Source organism: Patagioenas fasciata, chromosome 1 (assembly GCF_037038585.1).
Source record: "Patagioenas fasciata isolate bPatFas1 chromosome 1, bPatFas1.hap1, whole genome shotgun sequence".
Lineage (NCBI taxonomy): Eukaryota > Metazoa > Chordata > Aves > Columbiformes > Columbidae > Patagioenas > Patagioenas fasciata.
In genome coordinates this window covers 169,114,773-169,137,326 of record NC_092520.1, presented here as the reverse complement: position 1 = coordinate 169,137,326, position 22,554 = coordinate 169,114,773, and the positions used below count along the sequence as shown (strand labels likewise).

General features: G+C 42.2%; 1 protein-coding gene and 1 long non-coding RNA gene across 3 annotated transcripts in view; one reads left to right on the top strand and one right to left on the bottom strand.

Moving 5' to 3' along the window:
- The window catches only part of NUDT4 (nudix hydrolase 4), a 31,142-nt gene extending 9,366 nt beyond the window's left edge, over positions 1-21,776 (bottom strand). The window contains exons 1-2 of one of the 2 annotated variants that reach the window (XM_065839403.2): positions 21,426-21,776; positions 7,532-7,642 (exon numbers count right to left, since the gene is read on the bottom strand). In XM_065839403.2, the coding sequence (XP_065695475.1) occupies positions 7,532-7,642; positions 21,426-21,524 (210 nt within the window). In that variant the 5' untranslated portion in view covers positions 21,525-21,776. The remainder of the gene's footprint in view (positions 1-7,531; positions 7,643-21,425) is intronic. The other variant, XM_065839411.2, reaches the window with a different exon arrangement.
- Positions 21,777-21,845: 69 nt separating this feature from the next.
- Positions 21,846-22,554, top strand: part of LOC136102390 (uncharacterized) — a 98,873-nt gene continuing 98,164 nt past the window's right edge. Inside the window, exon 1 of the long non-coding RNA XR_010651434.2 lies at positions 21,846-21,982. This is a non-coding gene — a long non-coding RNA (uncharacterized lncRNA). The remainder of the gene's footprint in view (positions 21,983-22,554) is intronic.

Below are 22,554 nucleotides of genomic sequence, written 5' to 3'. Positions count from 1 at the left end.
TTACAGTGGGCAATGAAAAAGCATTTATTAGCCTGAAGGAACACAGGCTGAAGAAATGTTCAGGTTTTACTGATCAGTCCTGATTTCCTCAACATTACAGTATCTCTTCAAAAAGAGAAACAGAACCTAAAAGGCTACAAACTTATGCTTCTGTCCCCAATTTTTGCCTACCTTCTCATGCAGCAATATTTAGGAATCACCATATCCTTTAGGATTTGTACTTTGTGGCAAACAAATAAAAAAAAGGCAATTTTCTATCATCGTATTATATCAAAAGCAACAACATGAATCTGTGGGATGAGTAATTTTTTAATACGTCAGGTGTCCAAGTGTGCAGTTTAAGCTGCACAAGTTCTGTAATGTCTTAATTTCTTCCCTAAAGTTGCAAAGAACAAGACCGTTTAATATTCTTAAAGATATGGCAAGATACAGCTTAACAGCGTGACAGAAAGCCCAGTGCAGGCTCTGCAGATTTTTCAAGCATTAAGAAAAGCTTTTCCAAGTACCAAGGAACTACTGTAAAGGGTACTATGCTCCACCAGAGGAAGGAAAAAAAACCCAACTCTTCTTCCACCCCAAACCACAACGAACACTCCTCCCCAACAAAATCTTCCAGTTTTATAACTCTAAGCCAATGCCTTATTCAGTATTACAAAGATTTTTTTCAAAGCAGGTCTATGCCAACAGGACTGCTGAAGGACAGATGCAGGCTGGCTTCTCTGCGCTGCTAATGGGAATCTGACAATTCACTGACACCCAACACGTGGCACAAACACCACAACCAGGTAAATTTACCAATACTAAAGAGCTTTCACAGAGAAGTTTAACTTATTAGTACCCCACAGTCACAATGTATCTATATTTTCAATGTTACTCTAAGTGCAATTTACTTAATGGCTTCTCTATTCTCCCCCAAGCAAACCAGCAATTTAAACAAATACTCTTAGCTGAGTAATTCTGAATGACACAATTAGAAGCATGCCCACAAGCTTATAATGAAGCTTTTGTGCAACCTGATGTTGCTATGTAAATGTGATTACCATCAGTGATGTCTAGGTGCTCTCTGAGCAAAGATATGCTTCCAAAATGCAGCAACATCCCTGCAGATTGTAGTGTCTTTTGAAACCTCTGTACACAAAAGAATAAGAAGGTAGTAACTAGAGTCCCGTGAAGACCTGCTGAGAGTTGAGGTTGTTCAGCCTGGAGAAGAGAAGGTTCTGAGGAGACCTTACAGCAGCTTTCTAGTACCTAAAGGGGACCTACAGGAAAGCTGAAAAGGGACTTTTTACAAGATCATGTAGTGATAGGGCAAGGGCAATGGCTTTAAACTAAAAGAAGGTAGGTTTAGATGAGATATAAGGAAGAAATTCTTCACCATGAGGGTGGTGAGACACTGGAGCAGGCTGCCCAGAGAAGTTGTGGATGCCCCATCCCTGGGACTGTTCAAGGCCAGGCTGGACGGGGCTTTGAGCAGCCTGGTCCAGTGGAAGGTGTCCCTGCTCATGGGAGGGGGGTTGGACTGGATTATCTTTAAGGTTCTTTCCAACCCGAACAATTCTATGATGTTTCTCTGGAAGTAATATATTCAATTGAGTCATCTAGATAGTTTATAAAGTGCCATTAAACTGTGATTTTTTTTAAGTGCTTTTGCTAAAAACAATATTTCCTCCAGGTTCTTACCTTACTGTAATCCCTTCAAATGTCAAAATTAAGTGCTAACAGACCAAAAAAATGCTTCAGCTTTTTCCCTAGAAAGTCAAAGTCCTCGCTTTCCCAGTCATAAGCTTCAAATCCAATACACTGGTTATGTTCTAGACTTCAAACCATTTTGTCTCTAATAAGAATATATTTCTTTCTGTGGCCATGATGTGCCCATGACTGTTAAAATACAGTTCTTTTAGTAACCAAAAAGCTACAGGCTTCAATAAACGAGGCAGTCTAAACTTGGGAGAAAAGCCTGAAAAAACAGCATTTCTTTCAGCAGACAAGCTCTTGAATTAAGTGGTAAACCCTCCCAGATCGATTTGTTAACAAAGTCTGTGACTCCTATGTAGATAAGGTCTCAAACCTGAATTTGTGCATATATTTTAGTATTAGCCTAAATCCAATCACACGAGGAAAAAACTGGCGACTTCATCCCATAATCTCTCTGGCCTGGAGGTCATTCCCTGTTGGCAGCTGCAGATGTTCTGCAGTCTCAGGTGTGCAGTCTGATTTGCCCATTGTTTCCTGTAGATGGAGCAAGAGTCACACTGCACTTAAATTTCTAGTCTAACAGTCTACCAGAGCAGAAAGTTGCTTAAAATCTGAAAGATTTATTTTTAACTGCGGGATGTCAGATAGTACTTCAATGGCTGCGCTCCTGAAGGCACAGCGCAAGACTACTCCTGACCTTTCTTGGATACTCTTATAAAACCCCAAAGGTTTTGTAGTACCTGCCACAATCTTTCAGCTGAAAACATGGTTTATTTATTTATTTTGTTTTTAAAGTCTCTACCCAGTCCTAGTCTGTACCACCCAATCATTTCTCAAATATGAGATGCTCACTGGAGCAGATTCCTATTTCCCATGAAAAATCTTAGATAATATGACTGATATTTTCACTGTTACAGCAGCTTAACCTCAGGATCAGCCTCCTCAGAAGCTGTATTCATGCAGGTCTGGGAGGAATTGTTTATTTTTCAGTAGGCATTTCAATATACTGCTAAGTACAAACAAAGCAAGAGCCTCATTTTTTTGGTGAGATGGAGGAAAAGGAGAGCGGGATGGTATTCCTTCCATTTAAGAGGCTGAACATCATCAGCTTGCCGCCCTCATTATTTGTCGTATTTCTCTTTGAACACATGTGCACGCAGTTCTTATTTCCGTCTTTCACGCTACCCAATTAAACACTAAGCTCCAAAGTCAGTAACACACTAGCTCCTAATTTAGATGAGGTTTAATACCTTTCTGGGAATGCTTTATACTGTAGCTTCATTTTGGTGTTCTACCTCCAGGTTTGTAGAAACTTATTGTACTTAAGGAACTTGACAGGCTACTGTAATTACTGTAACCTGTAAACTGTCAGACAAATGAAATTCTTACTCAACATTTAGTAGAGGCAAAAAAATCAAATCACTAACATGAACAGAAGATAAGGATAAAAAAAATCTGGAGTCATGCACACAGGCAGACTACGGAGCAACTGCAGTACATATAGATTTGACTACAAGGATCTTTGCTTGGGTTTTAAAACAAGGATTTAAAATACATGACTGTTGGTGGGAAAGTGACAGATATTTAGAGCCAGGGGGCTATAATTTTACAAACTATGAGCACTCCTACCATTAAGAAATGCCATTACAACTTCTCCCACTATCAATTTCTCCATTTTAATAAATTACTGGAAACCAACAGTTTGTGCGTGACTGAAGGAACACAGTTCAAACCAGTGCCAGAGTGTGGCTCCTCTGAAGTTTATTCATTCACAAAACTCTTAATGGTTCACTTCATTGTACTGTAACCAGCTTGCCAGGTGACGCTGACCTTAGTATAAAAATAGAAAGGACATCCATCTCTAGAAAGGATAAATTTCCACGGCTCAAGTCAAAACTGAATACCATCCTGGCTTTTCTTTGCAGTCTCATGGCAGCACACAAGATTCAGCCTGTAGCTTAAGAAATTTTTACTTTAGGGCATGAACTTTGAACAGTCATCAGCTATGCAAGCTACCAAACCTTGGAAACTCCGAAGCTGTAGAACAAGCGCCACCAAATGATTTTTGCTTATTAAAACCCCTAGCCTTTAAAAAAATCGTTATGCATTTGCAAGCACAGCTCAGAGCTGAACACAGCTGGCAGTTTGTGTCTTCCTCCACACCACCATAAAAAAAAAAAAAACTGTAGCCACAGTAGTAAAAGTGAATAAAAATTGGTTTAACTTGGAGCAAAATTATTCTGCTAGCACCATTTAAAAGCTTTAGATTTGCAGGGTTCTTTACTTTTAGATACAGTTTCTCTTGGTGTGTATAAACCCATCCCTACAACATGCAGCTTTTCTATTATGAAGCCTCTTACTGAACTTTCGATGGCAACACATTTTCTAAGCAGCTACAGAACAGCATAATGTACAATACACTGAAAAGTAATCAAAGTATTTGTCTAAGCCACAAGTTTGCATGTCACTGTGTGATAGTACTTGAATAAAACACAACTAAAAGAGTACAAGTGTACAAGTGAAGGAGGCTGACATCTGTATTCAGGATTCAAAACAGTGTAGGTTGCTGAGTACTGCAATTCTTGACCAGAACCACCATGATGTATGTGCAAGTCTTTTGCTTTGCCCTGATAAAGAAGTGAGGGCAAGAACAAAACTAAACTACGGAAGGGCTGCTTCACATCATAACAGCAGGTACTCCTATTTTTCACTTTCTCATCTGCTCTTTTTTTTTTTTTTTTGCCTAGTGCTGTGAAAGCGTGTCCAAAGAGAAAAAGATCATTCCGAAGCAACTAACATTTTGGTATCTGTATGAACTGGAGTAGCTTGCAGTGTCTGGGTAGCGTATGCACTCTAACTGGACTTTTACAGTAACAAAGAAATTGGTAGTAAGTTTATACTATTTGATGTATCCATCCAGTAATATTCTATACTCATTCTTCAGCTATCCCAGCTTTAACCTTCCCCAACATTCATGGCTCATGCATTGCACCACTGCAGAAATTTGTGAGCAGAGCTCCAGCAAAGCCAGGACTTGGAAGTGTTTCTCAGAATATTCTCAGGACAGAACCATGCGCAGCATCAAAGATGGAGCCAATTTCAAAGTGAGTAATTTCAAAATAGGTCCATCTTTTTGAAACACCCTGTAGTTATCAGACCCCTCTCAGTCACAACTCTCACTGCTGTACTACTGTGCTAAAGTCAGTCCAAGAGCTTTGTGTGTAGCACTGCATTCCCACAAGCTGAGAAGCGAGACCACTCAGGCAGTTTTCAATAGTTGGTCAAACTCCCACAGCAACTTTGTGGGTGTTGGTCTCTTCTCCCAAGTAAGAAGTGATAGGACAAGAGGAAATGGCCTCAAGTTGCACCATGGGAGGTTTATATCGGATATTGGGAAACATTTCTTCATGGAAAGGGTTGTCAGGCATTGGAACAGGCTGTCCAGGAAGTGGTGGAGCCACCATCCCTGGAGGGGTTTAAAAGATATGTAGACATGATGCTTAGGGACATGGTTTAGTGGTGCACTTCGTAGTATTAACTTTATAGCTGGACTCTGATCTTCGTGGTCTTTTCCAACCTAGATGGTTCTACGATGACATACTAGCTGCACACAGGTCCCTTCAAGATGGTCTCTATTCTTCACCACCAGAGAAAAAACAAATGTATGACTACAGTTCAGTTAGCTCTAGTTCGACATGGAGATGAGATTTTTCTATTCCTCATCTTGGACTCTGCCTTAGGTCAGATCAGCATCTAAAAACACCAGTGTTCCGAACACTAAGTCAGTGGTCCTGTGCAAGCAGCATTTGGGGCAAGCTGCATCTACAAGAAGTTCCCAAACCTCTAAAACTCAGAAGAACCAGTCTTAAGGGTAAGGAAAATAAACCACTAGGTAGTATGGCTAATAAAAAAAAATCATTGTACATACACTAACATTGTTGCTAATTAGCGTTTTAAGAACAGTGGTAGTCAAACAGGGATGAGAAAACCGTTTATGCCTACCAGAAAGTCTGTAGTTCGCTCACTTGCCAGCATGCATCTACATTCTGTGAAACGTTATACCTTCTATTTCAGAAGTATGATATAAGGAATTAAGATCCCAGCAGGGTTCCACAGGGATCCATCTCAGGGCCAGCACTCTTCGATGTCTTTATAAATGACCTAGACTCAGGACCTGAGGGATTACTTAGTAAGTTTGCTGATGACACAAAATCGGGAGGAGCTGTCAACACTCCTGAGGGCAGAGAGACTCTGTAAAGAAACCTGGACAAATTGGAGAACTGGGCAATCACCATCTGCATGAAGTTCAATGAGCGCAAGTGCCAGATTTTGCACCTGGGACACGGCAACCCTGGCTGTACATACAGGCTGGGGGACAAGATGCTGGAGAGCAGCTCCATGGAGAAGGATCTGGGCATTCTGGTCAACCACAAGTTGAACCTGAGCCCATGGTGTGTCCTGGCAGCTGAGAGGGCCACCTGTGTCCTGGGGGGTGCATCAAGCACAGCATTGCCAGCCGGGCCAGGGAGGTGATTGTCCAACTCTGTTCTGCACTGGTGCGGCCTCACCTGGAGCACTGGGTGCAGTTCTGGGCACCACAGTAGGAAAGGATATAAAGCTACTGGAGAGTGTCCAGAAGAGGCTGGTAAAGGGTTTGTAGAGGAAGCCATGAGAAGCAGCTGAAGTTACTTGGTTTGTTCAGCCTAGAGAAGAGGAGACCTCATCACAGTCTACAGCTCCCTCACAACAGGAGGAGGAGGGGCAGGCGCTGATCTCTTCTCTTTAGCAACCAATGACAGAACCCAAGGGAATGGCAGGAAGATGTGCCAGGGGAGGTTTAGGTTGGACATTAGGAAAAGGTTCTTCACCCAGAGGGTGCTGGCGCACTGGAACAGGCTCCCCAGGGAGGTGTCATGACCCCAAACCTGACAGTGTTCAAGAAGAGACTGGACAACGCCCTCAGACACGTGGTGTAAACTGTGGGGTTGTCACAAGCAGCGATGGGTTGGACTTGATCCTTGTGGGTCCTTTCCAACTCAGGACATTCTATGAACATTCTAGGAGTCGATCTGTAGTCACTTATGCATTGCATAATTTCTAGCTAAATCAAATGTAGGTTTTCCTGAAGTTTTATGTAGCATAATGTGCTGGCTGCTAGATATTCAAGTAACATTTAACATTTTTAACAATTTGCCTAGGAAAAATAAATAGCAAGTTAAAAAAATTTGAATTTGAAATGTAAGCACCATACTAGAGTGGGAAACCACATTAATTCATCAAGATTTAAAACTCTGTTTTGCCTAGAGATAAGGTCAGAGATAGAAAGGCAGATTATACCTATGGTGGTTTCTTCATAAATAAAGAACCTTAATAAGGCCTTTTTATTGTTGAATTCTCAACTGCTTAGATACATCAGTTTCTAATCTGTTTAGTCTGGAAATCTCCTCAAAGGTCTGTTTATTTCTCTTTCTTATGTAGCTATACATTAATGGTTCATTCACCTAGAACTGTGAGTCAAATGTTTTCTGCACAAACACAGAAACGCTACACTATCATGTTATTTGGCATAAAGTCACAGTTCCACTTCCACTAAGTGTTTATGAAGGCAGACAGAAATTTAGCCACAAAATGAAAGCACACTGGGAAACAAGCTAATTAGTTCACCTCGCCACACTACATCCCAATTCTAACACACAGAACTGCAGTTCTTTGAATTTCACAACTGTGGAAATCTTAGTCAAATCCTTGATAAAGGAGGTAGATTTCTCTCTTCCTCCTCGATTCTCATCTGAAGATAGCAACAGCAAAAGGCAGCTGGATGTTTTGTTTTTGTTACCTCTTCATACACCTCTCTGACGGCTGCTCCCCCTGGCTCTTCTTCTGGTTCCATTCCTCCGCCTGGTACAATCCACTGATCTGGGTATCGGCTACTGCTTACCAACAGCACCTATGAATAATTGCAAATGACTGTTAAATATAGCTCACAAGTCAGGAATCTTGGTACTATCTACTTTTTCAGCAATGCACTTTTTCACCTAGCCAGATGGATTATAGACTTTAGAAATGAAACATAACAGGCAAGCAGGAGTTGTAAGAAGTGTGTGTGTGTGTGGCGGGGGAAAGATGAAGGAAAATTATCAACATCCAGTATTTAATAAAACTAAGTCAAGACGACTATGTCATTGTAATCTCCTTGCATAAACACTTTCATCAGATGTTTAGACACAATATGAAAAATACACAATACAATATGCAAAAGAATGAGGATGTGCCACAAAAATCTAATAATACTCCCCAATACTGAATAAGTCTGAGGGTCATACAGATGGTGAAGTGTGAAAATTAAGACATTTGCATCACACAGAAGTTAAACCAATTCTTCTGAAATGACATCTTTTGGCCAGAAAACTGGGCTTCTGAACATATTTTTAATTTTTAGCTTTTGACAAGCTGCTTTTCAGTAATTGAGGTGTTATGCTAGCATGGCATACTTACAATATTGCATAACTAAACTATAAGGAGAATACTTCATTGGCTCTTGTCCAATTTGGTTTCTTCTAATATTTCTGTAAGAGGAAGAACTGCAACACATTGCATTCTAAGTGATTTCTAAATTTAGTAACAAGTTGTTTTTTTTTTCCAAGGCACTCTGACTTAATTTGACTCTAACTTGGTCACACTATCAATAGATGCCAATTTAAAAACCACTATCTGTAGGACCCGTTCTTCAGAGCCGAAAACATTTTAGCCACCTGTCCAACAAACTAGGATGCCTCATATCGAGTAATTGCAGTAGAAGATGATGAAAATAAGACCTTGATTGAGGACCACGTGGAAATAAACAGTGTAACTTGTATTTACCGAGACATTTTGATTAGTAAGACCTACTTAATCATCTGTGCAGTAGCACACTTCAGTTTCTAGGCAATACTTACCTAAGCCCTACCCTGAAGTCAAAGGACAACTGCGGGGAGCAAAGGGACAGGGTCAACACTCCAATCTTTAGAAGCAATTAAAAGACTAACAACAAGAACCCCAGTCTAAAGGTTAAAGCACTGACTGAACTGACAGTCTTGTCCTCACCACCTACTCTTACAGTCTTTAAACTCAATCCCCTATTGAGTTATATAGCAAAATTATTCCCTGATGGGGGCAACAAGGGAATACTCATCACTTACACTGCGTTCCTTTGGCACTCAAGGAAATACAGTGTAGTTCACCTACAGAACCTGGTGAGTGTAATTAAGATGACTGCACACCTTTGTGAGTGCAACAATGCGTGTCCATGCTGAGAAGCACACAGAAGAGCCTCATCTGACAGGTATTTTCTTGTTGTAGTGTTTATTTGTAGTAAAGATTTTTCCTACTCTGAGGGATTTTCCACTGTGCTGATTTCCCCCAAGTTTTTCCTATGCTAAATAAGGAACGTGGCAGAGACCTCATTTAGTGCAGAACCATTCTCAGCATTTAAGTGTTTGCATTTTCAGTCAAATATTTTATTCAGCTATCTAAAAACAGCCAGAAATGGCAACAAGGTTAGACAAAAAAGCATCTCAACTTGATCCTTACAACCAAAGGTTATAGATTCCTAGGATCCTTTAAGAGAAGATTCCCAAAGAGGGTACACAGTTCTACCCAATATAGTTTTAGAAAAAGGTTTTGAACACATATGTGGAGCATCTGTATCAGTACCAAGAACCACCATGTCGGCAATGGTTAAAGAGCAGTTGTGAAAATCAAGTTATGAATTCACTTGCGGGATCACAGACATAAGCATCACACATTATTTTCTGCTGATGAAACCAGCACTCACTGCAGTCATGTGGAAGTTAGCAACAATGATGAACAAAAGGATGATTACATCACATTAAATCATCCCCGGCTTGGCAGAATGATTTTGATCAGCATTCATTGTCTAGTTAAGGCTAAACATAAAATTCTTAATTACTGCTAAGGGATAAATCAGGTTGCTGGTTCTGGCAGTGTAGCATAAAGCCAGGAATTTTTTTATGCCTTTGTCTAATAGCTGACTACCACCAACCTGATCAATAATCTATTGAGCTGGGTTTGTGTATCTATTAGCTTTAAATTACCCTTTTAAAAAGCAGGAACAAATACATCTAGCACGTAAGCAACATTAAAATACATCAGCTCTGGTAGACAGGCTTTACAGCTATATATAAAATAAACTCCCAAGTGTTACAGCCTGGGAGTTCATTTTGGCAACTACCCAAGTCTCCACTAAACCTGGGACTGAAGCATTTTCTCAAGCATCTTTCCCTCTATGCTTTATTCTCCTGTGTTCCCACTGCTTTCACAGTCTGAATTCAAGGGATCACACTAAGTTATATCCCCGAGACCTTCAGATGCACAAGTTTTTCCATCCTGGGGTATCCTAGCAAAAATGTACTCAGTTGTAATCAATTTCTCCAAAAGCTGAGAGCTGATAGCTAGCAATTAAAGATCGTGTGGTAAGGCTGAAAGCACTCCACACAGATTCTTTCAGTTATGGTAGTAAGCAATCTTGTGCTCACTTGCACTTTATTTTTGTGTGTTGTTTTTTATTCCATGTAGTGGATGTAGTTTTCAGGGGTTTCCACCTGCAAGTGGCCAGCAAACACATCCCCACAGCACTTGAACGACTAGGCTGTAAATATACAGATCACTTAAAAATGAGGGCACCAAAAAGCTGTCCTTTATTGACAATGCACTCAGGTGCAAAATCAGCAGCAAAAAGCCAGCAATTCATCTTCCCTTAATACAAGCAAAGCAGGAGAATAGAGATCTATGTTGCCTGGACACCCAGTCTTTTTTGAGGAGGTTCATGTTCATGCAGATTCCTGTAGTTTACTGAAAAGACTGCAGAATCTCACATCTACGCACACCAAATTTTACATCATAACCTCATTAGGTTCAGAAGAAAACAAAGAAACTATGCAGGGAAATCTGTATCTCATATCTCTGAATGCAGAAAAAGGACTGAGATTTCTTGTATTACTTGTAAGTGATCACTGCCCTCTCCATGTTTCTGAAAAAGCCTTACTATTGACAACCAACTCCCTTCTTTAAAAGATATCCAAAGTACAGAGTAATGTCACCAAATCTGCTTGCCTGGTTACAATCTTATCTTACTCTAAAAACTAAGGTAAAGCTGTTATTTTCCATAATACTGCCAAGTGAAGCAGTAAAGTTGCAGAATTCAGTTAAGACGAGAACAAGAAAACTCCTCCACTGAGTCTTACTAGCCAAGTTTTTACCTCGTTTTCAAGTCCAGGAATAGCAATGACCTTTGAGTGCAGTGGGGAAGACAAACTGCTAGCCAGCCTACTTGTAATAAGCACCTATCGATATGTTTAACCAAGATACGGTTAACCAAAAACCAAAAAGTAACTACAGAGTATGTAGCATCATGGGACTTGCTCACTATAAATGCTAAGCCTGCAGACAAAACAACTGAAAAATTCTAGGTAGGGAAAGATGCCAAAGCTTCAGCCTGTAGTATTCTCAAGTCAAAAGAAACCCGTGAAACTGTTAGTAGCCGTATATTCCAGAAGACTAAAATGGCAACAGCTCAGAGTAATACAGAGTATAATTAAAAGCTATTCCTCCTTATGTTTTTTTCCATACCAAGAAATCAAAGAGCTAGAAAATGACTTAAGGTTATACCAAATATCATTGCTTTCTATCTTTCTTAACTGTGGGGCATTATAGCCTACAAAAATAATTGTATTAAAAGTCAGCTTACATTAAAAAAGAAGGAAGGTTAAGGTTGAAACTTGCCAGACAGAACAAACCCCCACAGCTGGATTCTTTTGACTTCTGAGTAGAGTCATCCACAGCTTGAAGTAACGAAACAACAGCAGCAGAAGACACTATAAATCAACTGCAAGATGTGAATTTTTCTATAGTGGACACATTACTTGCAAGGAAAAACGTACTTACAGTTGAAAAGGTACCACTCCAGTTCCACAGAAATTATTTGTCATTAGACAGCTTTGTAAGCTCTCTCCTCCTAGTCTAACCACATCTATTCCTCTCTTCCCCACTGCACACCTCATTTTTTTTCCCCTTTCATCACCCCCACTAATCCACTAGCTACGTGCAACTTGCTGTTTGAATTACCTCACTGAGTTAGCTAAGTTTCCCTTTTTTTCTAGTAAAACCAGCAGCTAAAAGGAAAAACTTTCAAGAGGAAGGGAATCAATCCCTCGCCCCACAAGACCGCTGAGCACGTGCTTGGTTGCAAAGAACACTGGATTACTCAGGTGTACAACTAAACGCTGCATGGAGAAGGAAAGGAAAATGCAGGTACATAGAAGAGAAATTATTTAGTTCCCAAGTTTTATGAAGGTGAGAACACGTTAACTATTTCAGAAGCTTTAAACTGGTCAGAGTATAGGAGAGATCATAAGGGCATCAAGATGTATTAATACCTCTCAGGTACAAAACAAACTGTCAAAATGCTGTCAGAAGGAAGAGATGTACTGTATGTTCTCACAGGCATCAGAAACATTAAGAAGCAAAAAAAGAACACCAAACAATACAACCCTATTCTGAGAAAAGAACAGGACACACTTTGATGTAAGTTAATATAGTCTAACACAGCACACTTAACATGGAGAACTTCAGCCTAGATGGCTGGTCTGCCCAAGTTACAATCACCTGAAAGAGTCATAAAGATGGCTTCATCCAAATACAGCCAAAAGGGTCAGTCCAGCACCATGATTTATTTCAAAATGGCCATTAGCAGATTCTCAGAGAAGAACATGAACAGAAAAATTTTGCTGTTCCCTAACACTTCCAACTTCCAATCGTTTTCAGCTCAGGAGCTTCTTTAAAAGTACTGGGAAATTACTCTGAATGCCACAACACAGAAATATTACCAAGAAGCATGGAAAAAAAAAGCATATCTTTCAAATCTTATCAAACCACTAAAATACCCAAATGGACCATATTTGCAGGATTCAATACATGAATTTTTAGGCAAAAACACGTTTCAAATTAGACAGCACATTTCCACCTTCCACTCTAGCTAAAAGCCGCCTTTATCTAACACTTCTTGCTATTTTTAAGAATCCCTGCCTCATTTCTGTAGTTCTGAAAGAGTTTCTCAGTTCACCTCTAGATTACTGTTGTATTCCTTTTCCAAGAATGCTATTGTCTCTTTTTAGACTCCAGAAAGCTGAAAAATGCAATGGAGCTTTACAACTTGCAAGAGCAATGCCACACAGGTAGCATTTAGTAAGGAACATACTTCTGAATTCCTAAAAGTATTCTCAGTAGAGCAATTGCTTATAGTCCTCCTTCTTTACTGCAATAGTTTTTAACATGACTTTTCTTAACCTGGAGATACAATGCGCACAAAGTTATTGTAGAGTAGTAAAAATCCTTGCGACCAGACTGGACAGCATTTCAATAAACTATTTTAATTATAAGTCAAGGCTGCAACACCTTTAATTTCTCCCTTACGCTGACACAATGAGTTCAGGAAGCTGATCTGGCTGAAAACCAGCTTGGACCATTAAAGCTTAGCTTTCAGCCTGCACACATTCAGCTCTAATCCATACACATCTATACAAGGGTCAGCACCACACAAACTGGGGCAGAAAGGTGTAAGTGCAACTACCCAATTTCAGATCAGCCTAAGCCAATTCAAGAGCCTTTAGCAAAGTAGTTTATAGACAACAGACTGAAAAGCAGTCCCCAGCTATAAAGGAATTTAAAAAGAAGATTTAGTCTCAATGAACAGGAACTGTCAGAGCAGCAGAGAAATGGCCTAACAGCTAGCAGTACGTGAATCCCAACACTCATTACCTTGAGCACAGCATCTTGAAAGCAACTCAGAAAACTGGGTTATGTCTGTACAATTTATTAAATAAAGTCTGAAATATCATCCCAACTTCAAGTAAAGATCAGTTTTCAAAGCAGCAAAATGATGCTTGCACAGCAACTAGTACAACTTTACCGGTATTCCGAAGGAGAATGATAAAGAAATATATGCATATATTAATACTTCAAAATCAGATCCGCAAATCATTTTCCCTTTGGGATTTTCTGATTTTAAGTCTATGGCAATAGGGAGAAAAACATCAGCCTTTTCACAGAAGTTTTGCTTTAACCTCCAATTAAAGTTCTACTATTCTATAAATTTTATTTCCCATGAAATCCACATATTTGACCTAGCATGTTGATATAGTGATTCAGAATTCGAGTACCTTCCTCTGGCTATTTAAAGTACTTGGTCTTATTCCTTGGCTGAAGTGTTCATGTCAGGATCAGACATCACTATACTACTATGGTACATCAGTCAGAACACATTTCCTCATGTCAACGGGCACTCAAGTCGCCTGTAACATTAGATGCCCCTCGAGCTTTGGTATGCTCCGGAGAATCAGATATAACAGGTCCCATGGTGCGATGAAGGGTGCGGATCTTGCAAAAGGAGATTCCTGGCTGCAAAAACACCCTGCAAACAAAGAAACCCTCCCTCCCTGATGCCTCAAGTGCCTATAAAAGATGTTTTACTTTTCATGCTGGGTCAGGTCCCAAATCCACTTTACAGTGTGTCCTTCTTGCCTTATGCTTGTCAATACAGACCACAGCAGAAAACATGTAGGGTATTAGGTGAAGAGCTAAAACTCGCTTTGCTGACCCTTTCTTTGTAACTTGAAACCACAGCCTAATCTTGAGCAGGAGAACTGGGCTTTACCCGTTACTCAGCAACATAATCTGTTTGACTAAGGGATCAGCTTCCAAGCACTTGTCAGAAACAAGAGCTCCGAGTCTCTGAGAACCATTCAGCTGCAGGTAAAGACATGACAAGGTTGTTTTTTGACGAGTACCAGTTACCTTTCATTCTTTTTTGTCTTTGACATACTTGGAAAAAAAACCCAAAACAAATAAAAAACCCACCACACATTAATCTTTGAAGACAAAATTTGTTTTAAAATATTTACATTTATAGGACTGGTTCCACTGAAGTACTTAAGCACTATGTCAAATTGTAGCGTCTCCTGAAATCAGTGGCTGGCCAAAGCCAAATATCTTTCTTCAAGGTGGATTAACCAGTGAAAGCCACCTAATTAAAATAAACTTTTTTAAGTGCTCTACAAACAGGACTGGAAAAAAATTACACACCAACCTGTGGTCCATGAACTCTCACATCTACAAAAGATGTTTAAGAAAACATGGCTACAAATCCTAGCTAGAGATATATATGCACATGTATCTCTAGCTAGGATTTGTATATATTTCTGAAGAAGTCTGCCACTCTGCTATTTCACAGAAACCGGTAACTTGGAAGTTTATAGAACCACTGAGTTAACTGGGGAAAAGAAATAAACAGAAATTTAGCCACCAGTTTAAGTCCTCAAAGTAAACATAGGATGGTGCAAGTAAGAAATAAATTATATTTTCTCATATATCTAAACACTTAGCATCTCCTAAACAGGGCAAAACATAAAACAAGTTTTGTTGCAGGACACCTTAGCCTTATGTTAAGACAGGTACAGTCATGTTTTCTTCTCCACTCAGCCCATTTTGAACAACCATCCACCCCAGCAAACACATTTGTATAGCATAGACATATAATACCATAGGTACTGGTAAAAAGTAATGGAGGTTTTGCAATAAAAACCAGCTCATGGATGACCAATTTCAGTATCTAAAGAGGCAGGAGTGAAGACTACAGCTTCCAGCCATGGTGGACAGCTGAATTCCTACAGCTTTACCGAACTTGAAGGCTTCTACTGCTGGGATGCAGTTGCTGTTTGTCAAAAAAGATCCCAACGTGAAGCCGCAGTGCACATGCAATGCCTGCAAAAAACTGTTTTTCTGTGGAAGTAGGGACAACAAGGCACTTTTGTTTTACAAGTCAGTTACCCGATATAAATCCTACCACAGCAATCTAACATTGAATTATTTTTATTTAATATCGACACAAGCTTAGGCCACTGCAGAACCCCATGTGAGCCTGCAGGGATACGCCACAAGCAGACACTGTCTCTGTAAACACACAATAAAAAGCCATTTTGGAAGCTATTTATAGGTCTCCATTTCAAGCTATACCCCTTCCTACACCACACAAATTATATCCAAATATCAAGAGGCAAAACTAAGGCAGAGACAATCTCATGACAATTATTCCTCCTGTATGTTAACAGGGCAGGGACTTGAGACAGAACAAGTAAAAGCTACAGTGTGCCTTGGGTGCACATCGAAATGTGTATTCTCTGGTATTTTAAAATACGCCTATATTGTATTAGGCAATCATAGAGCAAGCCAGGTAACCTGTATCAGTCCACACATTGCTTTGGAGAGCATGCCAACCTTAAATAGGGTGCCATGGTCATACTCCAAGTTATATTTTAAACCACACATTATCTGTGTGTTTACACCTGAGAGCTTACACTGAAGGATGAAGAAACCACATGCCACATTCTGAGTTAACTATGGAAAATCTTTCATCACTCTGCAAGTTTATTTACAAAAATTCCTAGAACGTCCCATTTTGCCAGGGTAGCCAGGTGACACTTCTGGGCCCAGGTTTTACAGATCAGGTTACATTACAACAGGTCTTTCTGGTTTTCACATTTAGTCCAATGGAAATAAAAATAAAATTTTACTTTATCCTTTAATAAAATTGTTGCTCTTATGAAGCAACAGCTGTAAGAAACTGAAGAAAGCTACTATTTTTAAAAATAATAAAAGGGTGACCACCAGAACAAAGTAGATCAAACAAGAGTTTCTTAAATCTTTACATTCTACAGCCAAAGAGAGTTCTCTAAATCAGATTTAAAAAGGAGATAAAACAGTAGTAGTCAATCATTTTAAACTCAAAGTTAAGAGGCAATAATTAACAGGCAACTGTACACCCTTCTCCAGGAAAAAAATTAAAAATTTACATTTCCCACAAGTGTGTGACAATAGTTATCCTCACTACTGTCTCAACAGTAACAGGAAACCCTTCCCATCTATTTTCATCTCTTGTACAAAGCTCAACAACAAAAATAGCAAAATTAAAAACTGAAAAACTTGAAGACTTTTTTTGCATATGAAACTAGTTTTTAGATCTGCCACTATCAACTGCTGGCTGAACACTAAAGTAGGGCTTTCAATACTACATTCAATTACATAAAGTAGTGTTACAGATGCCAAAATAATTAGAACACACTCAAGTTTTATATTCAAGGTATTTAAAAATAACTGCCCATTTATTTGTATAATATGTAGTTGATAGAAGAAAAATTCAATTAACTTTTAAAATTGTTGTAGTTATCCAAATTACTAGGAAAAAAAAATGTTTATTACTATTTACTCTCGCTACTTTAAAGGCTTGCCTCATTCACTGCTTTAAGAGGCAAGAATTTCCTTCCCTACCCTTTACCCAGACACCAAGACATCAGCATTTTATGTAAAACCACTGTTTGCAGAGTCCTGAATGCAGAAGCAATTCCAACCCGTGGAAGCAGCTGGTCCTCACTGTACTGAGAGGTTCTCCTATGGGCTCATCCTGAAGCTGCCATCCACATCTCCTGGTTGCTCGAGAGTGACTTGCATTTCCCCACACAAAAATCCACCAGCCCATCCCAGCCTGCCAAATATCAACAGCTTTCTGTGCACACCTAACAGCTTCTTGCTTGCTCAAAGCAAAAAACCTGCAGCCCCCACGCATTTCATGCCCATATAGACTTGTTTCATTTTTCATTGGATTGCTCCTGCGTCATTTCCAGGGTTTTTTTTGTTCAAATGGCAGACAGAGCCTGCAATTACTGCTTCATTTCCATTAAGAACGACAGAAGGAGCCAGCACTTAGGTTCATATCCAGCCGTCTTGCTCTCTCTTCAGCCCAAATGACAGCACAGAGACCTAAACAGGCAATAGTTTTATGACAGTAGTCTACGAGATCATCTTCTAAAACACTCAAACAAATCCAAAGCTAGTGGCCACATTACTTGGCTATTTGGGCTTTCCCAGGATTTTGTTTTACACATCACAGCATGAGGGCTACAAAATCTAAACCGAATGGGCTACATAGCACTAACTGGCATACGTGGAATCACTTGAAAATGAAGCAAGAAACAAGAAGCGAGGATTTTTTGCACTGGTGCACCTGGACAACCATCAGTCATCTCCCAAGCACATGCTTTCAGCTACAATATCAGCTCTCAAGACAAAGCAGCAGCTTTTGACAGCTTGCAAGACTGCAGGCAAGCCCAGTTTCCAGCCCATAACATCAAAGAGAACTGACTCAACAACTCTAAGTCTGGCAGCAAAGACTGTTGGTAAGGCTATCTGGACAAGGTGCTGTAGCAGGAGAGCAGGAGTTCTGTGGCTGTATTTCAAACTGTTTGCAAGTACCACCATACTAAATTTTGCCTCTTCACTATTACAGAGAACACCTATGTTTCAAATTAAGAAATAAAGAAGTGAATGCAAAACAAATGGAAATACAGCGTGGTTTTACCAAAAACGTCCTTTGTTACCACAGTCTTTTTCAATCGATATCTTGCTTAACTGTCAGTAAAACTCAGCTGTAACACAGGCTTTAACAAAGCTACAAAGGTAGCATAGAAAGCACAATACAGATAGGAAACAGACCAAGAAGCCATAACATGCAGATTTTGCTAGAACATTATTAACAATAGAGATATTAAATGTTTTAGCAACTGGCCTGATTTTCATTGGTGATGATCACAAAAAGCCATTATTGACATTTGTAAGTCTCCAAATTGAGAGGCTGTGTCCATAAGTCATGATATTAACAGGAAATCTCATGCTGAAGTTACAGAAGAAGGATCACATTTTGTTAAGAACATATTTTTAATCTAATGCACAGGACACTAAGAATTTCTGGTAGAAACTGAGAATTCATGAGGTGGGAACAAGTTAGAGACTTAGATACCACCACTAATCACAAGATGACTAGCTTTACAATCATAATAAAGAGGGGTCCTGTAACAGTGTTTTTTTAATAGTACGGCTAGAGAACTATTAGTACCTTCTACGCAACACAGTGAGATTCCATCTAAAGCAACTACAACTGTCACCCACATTCAAATAATAGGGTTGTCAAATTGAAGGAAACGAAAGATCTACCCTGATGATCACAAAGAGAAAACTGGTTTTAGGAGATGAGGCTGCAAGGCTTCAAGTTCATCAAAAAGTCCTAAGAGAGGAATGACTGCTGTCTACAGACATGTCAGAATGAAAAGTGCAAGAAAAGGGGAGAACAGCAAGAGCACAGGCACAACTGGATATGGACTGGTCTTATAGGAAGTCTGAACAGAAGAAGGAAGACAGGCTCATTCTAAGATTTGTATCAGAAAATTGTTGCAGACACCTATTCCTCCATAGAGAAACCAACCAGCTGAAAAGTAGAACATGATGTATTGAGAGAATCTTGTAGATAGAATCTCAAGTTGGAGAAAAAAAAAAATATTGCTTTAAGACTGCTAAAACCAAATATATCACTAAAGATTGCTTCCAGTTGTCTATTGTCTCTCTTCCAATCTCTAGCAACTCTTTGCTTACAGGACAGTAATGCCATAGGTTAAAACAGCTATGAAAGCAAATTTTTTCTCTCAGCCTGCTGTTCCCCTCTTCTCCCTTCAGTCATCCAAGTATTGCCTTGGTGCTCCTCCATAGCTAAAGTTATGTTTCATTCAAAGATCCCTGGAGATTTAGGTCAGCTGAAAATCAATGGTACAGTCTCCAGCGAATTGGAAACACTGAAGTTCAAACTAGACCTACACAGAAGCATATTAAAGTAACAGTGTTCAAGAACAACAGAAGCAAGCCTCATCCAGCCAATGAGGGGAACCCAGCTGGTGATACAAGTTACTCATATGCATCAAACTTGGCAGTCAGACACCAAACTTCTAAGGAATAGGTTCTGTATTGATACAGATACAGCTGGCATTTGGGAAACAGTCATGCAAATTCAAAGTGTTGCCATCACTTTTCTGGAAATAACTAGTCAGAAAGTGATTGGAACTGTTTGCACATGCTGAATCTAGGTCCCAAGTCTGACTTGGTGCTACCCCATTTACTTCATCCTCAAGTGTGTCTAACTGCACAGCGTCCGGCCTCATGGCAGCCATACAGATGTGCCATTTGCTACACCCCAAATTGCTCCAGTGCAACAAGTGTCAGCATCCACTCTTCTTACATAGCACAGCCACTACTACTGTCCTCAGCCTCAAAGGATGTCCTTAGGCACAAACAATTTTTGAAGCAGCCAGTGGTCTCATTTGGATGCAAGATTTAAAGAGAACATATGAAATCGCAGCAGGAAATGAAGAATGAGCGGAAGTTACTGACAAAGGTGACATCAATCACGAATTTCTAACTACAACTGGTGCAAGAAAGCAGTAATAGTGGCCAAGGTGTTTGAAATCAAAACAAATCTGAGCTGGAGTAGCATCCAAAAATAAATACGAAGACGTGGAAATGCGGAAGCATGGTGGAGCATCAGAAGCGCTGCTAAAACCAAAGAAAATCTTGACTGATAGTAACATTTCTGCTTGGCACCTTTCTCCTTCATAATATTAGGAAAAGCTGCCCAGTGTGATCCCAAGGCTGTATTTACACCACATAGGGAATGGCATATAGTAGAACATCACGTAAAATTTTTTGTCTAAATTCAGGGGTCGGTATTTTGGGGTCAAGCCTCTCCCTACTGCATCATATTCCTTACTACATGTTTAAAAATAAGCAAGAAATCTGCTGACTGACAGTTTAGATAGAATGCTAATTTATTCCAGCATGTAAAGGGATAAAAATGAAAATAATTTAAAAAAAAACGAGCCCTAACCTTTGTAGTTATTTTATAGCTATTAACAAAACGAAAACTCAGGAAAGTGTACGCTTCCAGCCTGAGACAGTCCATAAACGCATTGTGCAATGAAACCATCAGTGAAGTTTCCATATAGCAGCCGGTGCCATTGACCTTGGCTGAGAACACAGGACAACTTTGTTGCCACCTCCCGATTCTGCTGCAACATAAAACCCCAGCTGAGTGCTCTCCTCTACAACCCAAACCGCAACACCCCCCCCTCCCGCCCCCGAACTCCTCCGACAAAAAATATTTTTAAGCGACATTTTACTCTCTTGGTGGGAAACACCCACCAAGGCGCAGGTTTTCCAAACGACAGGACTGTTGTGGGTATTTTTTAATACCGCTAAAGTAGGGTAGGGGGCTCGTTTTGAGGGCAACACCCTCAGTGCGCCATGACACATGAACCGGCTTTCGGCGCGTTCCGGGCACACAAAGGAGAACCCCGGAGCTGCAGCCGGTGTCCGGTTCAGTCCCGGGGGCCCGGAGGCGCCGCGGCCGCGCACAAAGGAGGGCGCCGCGCACGTGGGCCCCACCGCACCGCGCCGCCCCAAGATGGTGGGCGAGAGTCGGGCCGCGGAGCCGCCGCGCCCGCCCCGCCCCGCCCCCGGCCCGGCACTGCAGGGGGTGCGCCCGCCACCGCCCCCGGCGCGGGTTTCAGGCCGCCGCCCCCCTCCTCTTCAACTAGCGGGGAGCCGGCGCCGCCGCCACCTCCTCCGGTGCCGGGGGGAGAGAGCCCCAGCACAACTCTACATGTACAGGGAGTGTCCCCCTGGGAGGGACCCGCGCCCCCCGGCCAGACAAAGGGACGCGGCACCCGAGGGCCCTTGGGGGAACGGGAGCCCCGCCTGGGCCGGGCCCGGTGCCCCCCTCCCCACGTGCTCGGCAGGCTCACCTCATCCTCCCGCTCGCTGCGGAAGCAGAGGCACGCCGCCCTCTTCTTGTAGCCCTCCCGGTCGTACGTCCGCGTCTGGTTCGGCTTAAATTTCATCATAGAGTCGCTGACACGCCGGCTGCCTCCGGCCGCCACCGCTGCCGCCACGGCTCCGCTCTCCGAGTGCCGCCGCGCTCCCGGGACGCCGGCGCGGGTCCCCTGCTCGGGAGTGGGGCAGGAGGAACACCAGTCCCAGCGGTCGAGCTCCTGTCACAGCAGCGCCGCGCCGTTGCCACCGCCCCAGGAGCCACGCCGCGCCATAGAGGCTCCGCTCGCCGCCCCGGCCCGGCTCGCCCCTGAGCCGCCGCCGCCGCCGCCGCCGCCGCCGCCGCCGCGCGCGCCCGCCCGCCGGCCCCGAGCGCCGCGGCGGCCGCCCCTGCGCCCACTATTTAACTGTAACGCACATTCCTGCGCGCGCCGCTCCGCACCGCGCAGGCGCCGGGCGGGGTGGGGGGCGGAGAGGCGGGACGGGACGCGGCGGAGGAGGCGGCAGGCGGAGCCTGGGGAGCGGGCAGGAGGTAAAAGGCCGGTCACGGCGCCGCGGCGGGCGTGCTTAGTCACCGGCGGGGTCCGCTGGGGGTGGGAGTTGTGTCTGCCCCTGAGGGGAGCGGGCGGAGGAGGAGCCTCTGGCGTGAGGCGGGGCGAGACTGGTCCCGCCCATACAGAGCCGTGGGCTGACAGGGACCGACCCGGGGGACGGCTTGGGGGGCGCCCCAGTGTCCAACCGGCCGCGGTTGCTGCGCTGAGCCGGAGGTGGGGCAGGGGCAGGTGTGGTGGGGCGGGCCTGCTCCACGGGCTTGTGCTACCCGGTGGCCCCATGAGGTGCGAGTGGGCCCGGCGGGGGTGTGCGGGGCGGCGCTGCCGGGAGTGAGTCGGGAGAGGATGAGTGTGGCTTCCGTAGCGTAGTAGAAGCGGAGCTTTGACAACGCGAGTTAATTCGGTTTTCGAAATCACTTCTTTTTATAAGGTGCTGGTGTATGCCGGCTGGGAGACCAGGCAGCCCAAGTTGTTTTTTTTTTGTTTTTTTTTTTTTTTAGTTTAATAGCGTTATTTAAGAGTTAAAGATGGACCAACGACCTTCCCAATACTG